The sequence below is a fragment of the Hyperolius riggenbachi genome, chromosome 6 (genome assembly GCF_040937935.1).
Source record: "Hyperolius riggenbachi isolate aHypRig1 chromosome 6, aHypRig1.pri, whole genome shotgun sequence".
Lineage (NCBI taxonomy): Eukaryota > Metazoa > Chordata > Amphibia > Anura > Hyperoliidae > Hyperolius > Hyperolius riggenbachi.
The window spans coordinates 136,116,201-136,125,659 of NC_090651.1; the positions used below are offsets into that span (position 1 = coordinate 136,116,201).

The 9,459-nt window shown below is 43.0% G+C and overlaps 1 protein-coding gene across 1 annotated transcript in view; it reads left to right on the top strand.

The window, feature by feature from the left end:
* The window catches only part of LOC137522073 (putative ferric-chelate reductase 1), a 104,893-nt gene extending 95,818 nt beyond the window's left edge, over positions 1-9,075 (top strand). The window contains exons 13-15 of the mRNA XM_068242099.1: positions 817-875; positions 5,218-5,355; positions 9,014-9,075. Of these exons, the coding sequence (XP_068098200.1) occupies positions 817-875; positions 5,218-5,355; positions 9,014-9,024 (208 nt within the window). The 3' untranslated portion in view covers positions 9,025-9,075. The remainder of the gene's footprint in view (positions 1-816; positions 876-5,217; positions 5,356-9,013) is intronic.
* The last annotated feature ends 384 nt before the right edge of the window (positions 9,076-9,459 follow it).

Below are 9,459 nucleotides of genomic sequence, written 5' to 3' on the forward strand. Positions count from 1 at the left end.
CTTAAAGGATACTCGAAGTGACATGATAGACGTGTACACACAGTGCCTAGCACATAAATAACTATGCTGTGTTCCTTTTTTCCTTTCTCTGTCTGAAAGAGTTAAATATCAGGTATGTAAGTGGCTGACTCAGTCTTGACAGGAAGTGACTACAGTGTGACCCTCACTGATGAGAAATTCCAACTATAAAACATTTTCCTAGCAGAAAATGGCTTCTGAGAGCAAGAAAGAGATATAAAAAGGGGAATTTCTTATCAGTGAGGGTCACGCTGTAGTCACTTCCTGTCTGAGTCAGGACTGAGTCAGCCACTTACATACCTGATATTTAACTCTTTCAGGCAGAGAAAGAAAAAACACATCATAGTTATTTGTGTGCTAGGCACTGTACGTACCCATGTCTATCTTATCATGTCACATGTCACTTTGGGTATCCTTTAAAAAGTCAATCCATCAGACTGTATACCCTATAATCTATTCTATTATAAAAAATATATATTGTCCCTTAAATTTGCCATAATTTTAAAATCTACCTGTAATAAGCAGTCCCTCCTAAATTCTAGAAGCTGCCCACCAACAGGTTTTCTCAGGGATAGAAGCTGATGGCTCCTATAATGTAACAACGTTACCAGCTGTAGGTTTTCAGTAGGTAGTTGTAAGCAATTTGTTGCCTCCTTTCTGATATTTAAATCAAGGAAAAGGATTTCACTTTTATTACAGCTATCTGTAAACTGTATTTTCCAGCAATTCGCCATAAACTATCCATCATAAGGCATGGGTGCATTTGGTTGTTTTATCTTAATTTAATTGTAATTACAGACGCTTCATTTTCAACTGGGGACATGCTATCAATGCACTGGTGATAAAAATATTAGCAGGTAAGAGATTCATTTCATTATATCTGATTCAAAATAAAAAGGTGCATTAGTGAACTCCAGGATACCTTTAAAGAAAACCTGAAGAGGTATGTGGAGGCTGCTATGTGTATTTCCTTTTAAGCAATGCCAGTTGCCTGGCTATCCTGCTGATCATCTTCCTCCAGTACTTCTAACCATAGACTCTGAACAAGCATGCAGCAGATCAGCTGTTTGACGTTATTGTCAGATCTGACAAGATTAGCTGCATGCTTGTTTCTGGCGTGATTCAGACACTCCTGCAGCCAAATAGACCAGCAGGGCTATCAGGCAACTGGTATTGATTAAAAGGTAATAAATATGTCAGCCTCCATTTACTTCTTGCTTCAGGTTCCCTTTAAGCTCTGTCACATGCTAGATGAAACTCTATGAGGTGGACAATAACAAGAACACCTGCCAAAAATCCAGGGTGTGTATGGCAGCCCCTGATCCATTGTCCACTCAGCCAGTGAGCCGTTCTGGCAGATCACTTTGGTCAAGCAACAGCCAAGAGCATTGTTCTCCTCACTTACCCCGCCCACTGTGTGAAGTCACTTACTCCATCATTCGCATAGAGAAAAATACGTTGCTGGTGAGCTAAGCGTCTACACAGCATCTGTCGCCCAATGAGGATCTGCTCCCGATCCCCACTGGGCAACATTGATTGAGCGTGTGTACTGGCCTTAATTCACCATCTAATCTAAACTCCACCTCAATGTTCATATAAGCAGATATCTAACTGCTGCTTTTCTTCCTGGGGCCAGTGGAGAGAAGAGGGGGGGGGGGGGTGGCTGAGTGAAATATGGTGGGGCATGTGGTTTGGACAGCAGGCTCTCCAGAGTCTGCAAATGAGAGACAGTCTTTCACTTGCTCGGTAAAAGGGTTATCAGTGGTCACATTGTAATAGTACACATAAGGTATCTGGGAACATTTTTTTAAAGATTTAATATCTTATTTCACTAGTGGGAGAGCAAGGAAGACCACAGGCTAAAAAATGTTTTGTTTGGCTAGGCCCTGTTAACAGTGATCAGTTGCATAGCAGAATAATTGCGCATGTCAATTCAATGCCAGTGGTGTAACTAAGGAGCTATGGGCCCTGGTGCAAGTTTTGCATTGGGCCCCCCAAGCACTCTGTACTTAACAAGTGACACAGCGCACCAAAACCTGCCAAGGACAACCAGTGTCAGAGGTGCAAGAAGGGGATAGGGAACAGTTTAATGAAGACTACTATTCAAAGCATCTATAAAAGCAATTATTACAAGCACAGGGCCAATAAAAAACAAATATTGTAGTTGGAGGGCCCTACGGGGCGTGTACATCAAATAAGGGCGTCGGGAAAAAAGGGCGCGTGGTGTAAACGATAAGCAGTATTATCGTTTATAGAAATATTGTGTAGAATTTCGTTTACAAATAGAATTTATAAATCATTAAATAATGTGTATGAGATCGGCAATTCTTAAAACGTTAATATTCCCTGTTTCTAAACTGAAACTTATATTTACGTTTATGAAAAACCCTCCCTGTACCTATCCCTAACCCCTAGACCCCCTGTTGGTGCCTAAACCTAAGACCCCCCTGCTGGTGCCTAAACCTAAGATCCCCCTGTTGGTGCCTAAACCTAAGACCCCCCTGTTGGTGCCTAAACCTAAGACCCCCCTGTTGGTGCCTAAACCTAAGACCCCCCTGTTGGTGCCTAAACCTAAGACCCCCCTGTTGGTGCCTAAACCTAAGACCCCCCTGTTGGTGCCTAAACCTAAGACCCCCCTGATGGTGCCTAAACCTAAGACCCCCCTGATGGTGCCTAAACCTAAGACCCCTAAGACCCCCCCTGTTGGTGCCTACACCTAAGACCCCCCTGTTGGTGCCTAAACCTAAGACCCCCTATGTATAATAATGTTTTACAAACATTAATAAATCAAAAATGTAAATAAAAAAATGAAATTTTTTTTGGGTGGATAATGTTTTAGAAATGTTTTAGAAATAGTGATTTAGTATCTTTATAAACGTTATTCGTCACGGGCTCATTTTGTAAAGTTAAATCGTCACAAACATAGTTATAAAACCTTAAAAATCTCCGGGCGCCGTTTGTAAAACGTTAATAATCTCCGGCGCCTTTTTTTCCCTGTTCGGCGCCCATTAAACGATATTTATAATGGGAGTGAATGGGGCGCCCTTTTTGTCCACTTGTCTCATGCGCCCAAATCTCCTGCTTCCCTACGGGGCACCTCTGGCCCCCAGTGCAGTGGAGACCTCTGCAACCCCTATTGCTATGCCAATTCTCACTGCCAGTAAAATGATATGGGTCTGATCATATTACTGAGTTGTAACTGATTGCATTATTCTGAATTGATGCGTGCAGGATTTGAATAAAAGTCTATGTCCAGTCTACATCGCAGTTCACAGTCATTATAATGCATGTGTTATGCAACTGACCACTGTGAACCTAGCCTAATTGTATTTTATATGCATCCAGTAGAAATAACTATTATCTGAAATGTTCTATAATACTTCTAAACATTTTGCTCCACATTTTGATGAGAAAAAAACAATCTTTTCCATCAACTCTGTACCTGGGTAAGGCTTTTTGAAATGTTATTTCTGCCCCTTTTTTGGCTTGTTTTTGTGCATACTGTATATAGCTAGCCATTCCAAATATGCCTTCACTTTTCCACTCTACTTTTAAAAGATTAGCCACAGCATTATAACCTTTATGGGCAAAAAAATAGTTTAGAATTTGGTTTCACTTAGCAGGGAGCACCGAAAGGGTAAAAGGATACATGAGCGAAATAAAAGAAAATCAAATTTGCTTATCTGGGGCTTCTTCCTGTCCCAGAAGCCTATGTGCCCGTCACCGTGGCTCCACTTTCTGCCAGTGTCCTGGGGTCCCCTTCGTAGTGGCCAGGTTTGCGGCTTCTGCGCATGCGTGAGCATGTGGCCTGTGCAGAAAATGCTTCATGGGAGCGCAACTGTGTGGGACACATAGGCTTCTAGGAGCCGGAGGAAGACTTGAGTAAGTAAATCTGATTTTCTTTTATTTCACTCATGTATTCTTTAATACTGGGCATACATGGAACGTTTGTACCATGTAATCGAGCCGCTGATGGCTCGATTGATAATTTTCGACGTGTCCGATACCCAGCCGGATCGATTCCCCGCTCGATACCGGCGGGCAGGAGAAAAGAATAAACGAGCGGAAGATAAGAAGCCGCCCGTGGGGACGAGCGGGAATCGATCCGGGCGCCCGCAAGGATGAGCGGGGACGCTCCGGAATCTATTGTGCGGCTCGATACACGGTACAAAACGTACAATGTATTCCCAGCATTAGACTGAGTGTTTACTATATGGGGAGAGCTGGCTCTGCAGTGCTCCTGCAGTCTATTCACAGCTGCTGATAAGAATTAAACATTTTGATCTGGGTAAACTACAGAACACAGAGCAGTAGATTTCTTCAGCAACTATATGTGGAATAAAGACAAATAACTGGATGCAAGTGTTAAAGGAGGTATATGGAGACTGCCATATTTATTTCCTTTTAAACAATACTAGTTGCCTAGCAGCTCTGCTGCTCTATTTGGCTGCAGTCATGTCTGAATAAGGCCAGAAAGAAGCACGCAACTAATCTTCTCAGGTTTGACAATAATATCAGAAACACCTTATCTGCGCTTGTCAGGCTTGTCGGGGAAGGATTGCAGGACGCTTCGGGGGAGCCAGCGCTAGATTGCCTGCAGCTATAGGGATGGGGGAAGCCTAATTGAGACCTTAAGGCTTCCCCCTCCCAAGGTGAGTACCCCCCAGGGGATGTTTTTTTTTGTTTGTTTTGTTTTTTGTTTTTTTTTTAAGTACAGGTTTTCTTTAAGTTTCACTTTAAATGTCAATTTTATTGCCTTAACATTTCTTTAAAACTTTGGAGCACAATGTACTCTTAGGTAGCTCTAAAGTTAAATGAAAGTATAATTTTAATAGCCTTAGATTAAACATTAACATCAGCTAAAAACTGATTGGTGAAAGAATTGGCTATATGCTGCCAGTTTTCCTTCCAGGGGGAGAAGATAGCAAGGTGATAATTTTAGTGGACTACTGTTCTGCACAGTGCAATCAGTCCAGGTCAAAAATCAGGTCAAATTCCTAGCGGGGTTGTCTGGCTGTGCTGTCTACAGCAACCTAAATCACTTGACAGGCCAGACAGGGTAACAAATTTGTCTGGAAGATAATTCCCATAAACTATATTTCATTTTTGTATATTGTTCTTTGTCTGGAGTTTAGTTTTAATGCGTGTTTGTTTCCTAACAAGCTAACGACGAGGCCTTCTTTGTATGCATTCCTACAGTTGCCACCATCTTTCTTGGTTTGATTCTGCTGGACAAATCCACCAGTCAGTGGATGCCCAAAGTTATGGGTGGATTTTTTGCATGGGAGGTCCTATTCTATATAATCCTTGAGACCAACATGCGTTTGAAAACAAAAGGTAAGCGAAAGTTGTTGACTCAAATTAGTGATAACTTATGCAGATGTTCAGTATTGCAAAGGAGCCATCTACATTTTCTAGTAAATGGAATATGTTTTCATCTTCACCCATAAATGTACCCAATTTTTTTTCAAAGTACTGAAATAAAGGTGCGATTTTAGTTAGGACATATTTTAATGGTGAGGTAAACAGGTTCATGTATTCATGTTCAGTTCTTTCTTTCCATTATGAAACTGAATTATTGGATGACCTGTAAGACTTTGGATATGCAGCAGCTTCTCCCAGTTCATTCCCCAGGAGGCAGGCCAAAGCATCCAGTGTAGGCAGAGTCAGTTGCTAGGATTTCTGGTACAGTACCAAGAATGCTGTGGTTTAGAAACTGGACCATTTGCCTAATGAATCAGACAAGAGTAGTTGTGAATCAGATCTTTCCTTTTCAGTTTTCAGTCACAGTAAAAAAGGCCTACTTTTATTTATTTATTTTTTAGTTTTTTTTATGCTCTTGTTGGATGGACAGTTGGGTTCAACACAGCATAAATTATGATTGTTCAGAGACTTGGCAGCTAGTTATGTAGAAAACATCAAATTATCGGTTTGCAAACCCAAATTTACCCAAAATGTTTGCGAAACGGCTGATCGTGGCAGGCTCCATAGACCTAAATGGCAGGCGTTCGGCCACCAACTTTAGCAGTTAATAGCATAGCCCACTTACGTGCTAGAAACAGCAAATTTGCAGGGTATGTTGAAGGACAATTGTTGCAAAAGGGAAGTGGAGGCTGCCATATTTATATCCTTTTACGCAATACTAGTTGCCTGGCAGTCCTGCTGATCCTCTGCCTTATAATACTTTTAGCCATACACCCTGAACAAACACGCAGCAGGTCTGACAAGATTAGCTGCATGCTTAGTTCTGGTTTTATTCTGACACTAGTGCAGACAAATAGATCAGCAGGGCTGCAAGGCAATACGGTAGACTCTATAGCCTTCTCACAGGTCAGTTTTTAGTCTAAAATGCACCCAGGACGAGGGTGTAAAAATTGTTCCCCCCCCCACCGTGGAGCCAGGTATAGGTGCCCGCAGTATAGGTTAGCCAGGTCTAGTTGCACTCAGTATAGGTAGCCAGGCATAGGTACCCCAGTATAGGTAGCCGGCTATAGGTCCCCCGAGTATAGGTAGCCAGGCATAGGTGCCCCAGTATAATTGCCCCCAGTAGGTTAGCCAGGTAGGTGCTTTCAGTATAGGTAGCCAATATAGTTGCCCCCAGTATAGGTTAGATAGGCAGGTGCCCCCGGTATAGGTTAGATAGGTAGGTGCCCCCACTACAGGTTAGCTAGGTGAGTGCCTCTAATATAGGTAAGCAGAATAGTTGCCCCCAGCATAGGTTAGATAGGTAGGTGCCCCCAGTATAGGTTAGTTAGGTAGGTGTCTCCAATATAGGTAGCCATTATAGTTGCCACCAGTATAGGTTAAATAGGTAGCTGCCCCCCAGTATAGGTTAGATAGGTAGATACCCGCAATATAGTTTAGATAGGTAGCTGCCCCCAGTATAGGTTAGATAGGTAGGTGCTCCCCCCCCCCCCCCCCATAATGGAGGGGGGAGGCAGCCGCGGGGAGGGCGGTCCAACCTCTCCCTCCAGTCCTCTCCCAGCCGCCCTGTGCTGCAGAGTTAGTGCAGTAGGAAGTGCTGTAAACAGCTAGCAACCTACCTCACTGGTTCCAATCGCTGATCACTCGCCGCTGGTCTCCTCCTCTGCATAGCGGCGGTATACACACTCTACTTCCTGCTAAACAGGAAGTAGTGCGTGTATACACGGCTATGCAGAGAAGGAGACCAGCAGCAAGTGATCAGCGATTGGAACCAAAGAGGTGAGTTGATGACTATTTACAGCGCTTCCTGCTGAGCTCACTCTGCTGCGGAGGGGGGAGCACGGAGGGCGGCCCTGGAGAGGAAGGGAGGGAGAGGTCAGGCCGCCCTCCCCGTGGCTGACTCCCCCCCCCCTCCCCCCTCCATTACAGCTCCCCCTCCCTCAGCGCTCAGGGCGGCCGTACGGGCTGCACGGCCCTAGAAACGGGCCTGCCTTCTTATTACAGTTGTCCTTCAAGGAGGGCAGTGGGAACAAGAGGAAAATTAGAGGATAAAAGTTGTGATTTAAATACGGTAAAATGACAGATAATGTATTATCATGTATATAAATGTATTTATTTAATTTTTTATATGTTCTGAGTATGGAAACACCCATACGCACTCTGAGCTATACCAGCCCACATGGTCTATGGTATGGGGGGGCTCTGGGGAGAGGAGCGGCCAAGCCTCCCCCTTTCCCCCAGAGCCCTTGTCCAATCCATGGACAAGGGTCTCTTCCTCATCTCTGGTGCCCCAGGAGGAGGTGGGGGCGATGATGCCCTGAGGGGGCGTGGGAACATTTTTTTTAAAGGTACAGGTAAGTATTTATGGTTAATTAAGAAAAATAAAGGACTTTTCTCATCATTGCGTTTTTTACTTCAATTAACCATATATACTTACCTGTACCTTTAAAAAAAAAAAAAAAAAATGTTCCCACACCCCATCAGGGCATCATCGCCTCACCTCCTCCTGGATTGGACAAGGGCTCTGGAGGAGAAGGGGAGGCTTGGCCGCCCCTCTCCGTTAGAGCCCCCCCCCCCCCATACCATGGACCATGCGGACTGGTATAGCTCATGGAGCGAAGCCCCACACAGCTGGGGCCCCGCTTTCTGGCTATCCCAGCCTGCATGGGGGGACAAGGGGTTAAAGAGGCTCAGGAGGGGAGACCCCACATTTTTTTTTTATATTTCCCACACTCTGAACATAAATTATCTGTCATTTTACCGCAGTAACTTTGCTACTTTTTCCTTTAACTTAACATCGATTTTCTAAAAAAAACTAGAAGGTCTTTTTGAATTGTTTTTTCCACTTGTTCCCACTGCTCTCCTTAACATATCCAGCATATCCTGTGTTTGTAGCATGCAAAGGGGCTTTGCTTTTAACTACTGAAGTCGGAGGCCGGTGAAACATTTCCCACACACTGAACAGGAACTTTAAGATCGATTTTCTCACAAACTATATTGTATTAAAAAAAAAAACTCTCCTCCTCTACATACCCTGCAAATTTGGTGTTTCTAGCCTGTAAGGGGGCTTTGTTATTAACCACTAAAGTTGGTGGCCATTGACTTAAACAGGAACTCCAGTGAAAATAATGTAGTAAAAAAAGTGCTTCATTTTTTACCATAATTATGTATAAATGATTTAGTCAGTGTTTGCTCATTGTAAAATCTTTCCTCTCCCCAATTTACATTCTGACATTTATTACATGGTGACATTTTTACTGTCGGCAGGTTATGTAGCTGCTCCTAGCTGTTTTGGCTGTTAGACAGCTGTAAACAGCTAATTCCTGTCTGTAAACATTGTTACATTGTGGCAGTTTGCCTAGAGTACCGCGGTACTCAGAGCTTCTTGTGGGAGGGGTTTCAGCACAAAATCAGTCATACAGCGCCCCCTGATGGTCTGTTTGTGAAAAGCATTGTATTTCTCCTGTAAAAGGGGGTATCAGCTACTGATTGGGATAAAGTTCAATTCTAGGTTGGAGTTTCTCTTTAAATGTAAAATGTGAACCCAATTTTTTTTTTATTTGCGTTAAAGGAGAACGGTGAACAGCCCAAGTTTGCTGAAGAACTGTTTGGGCCATCTCTATTAGCAGCCTCATTTTAGCAACCTTTTCAAGGCAGAACACACAAGTCTGCTAGTTAGTTTACCAACAGTGGTCCCATCTATAGCTGTACAATATCTAAAGCTGCACGACAGAAGAAATGTCACAAGTCACTTGTATTTTTGCTTTGCTTCATATACATAAGTAAAAACATAATGCATCAAATAGTTGTGCAATTCATTTACAGTAATAGCTATTGAGCGATTGTTTTCCTTTTACTAAAAATAGTATAGTAAAAAATTTAGAAAAAAATGCGCCCAAAAACATGCCTTACTAGCCTTCATCTTGGTTAACCAAACAACACCACACACTGTTTAGTTTAGAAAACTGTAGTTATGTTCCCATTAAGTTAAATCAAAATTGGGAAACGAAAACAACA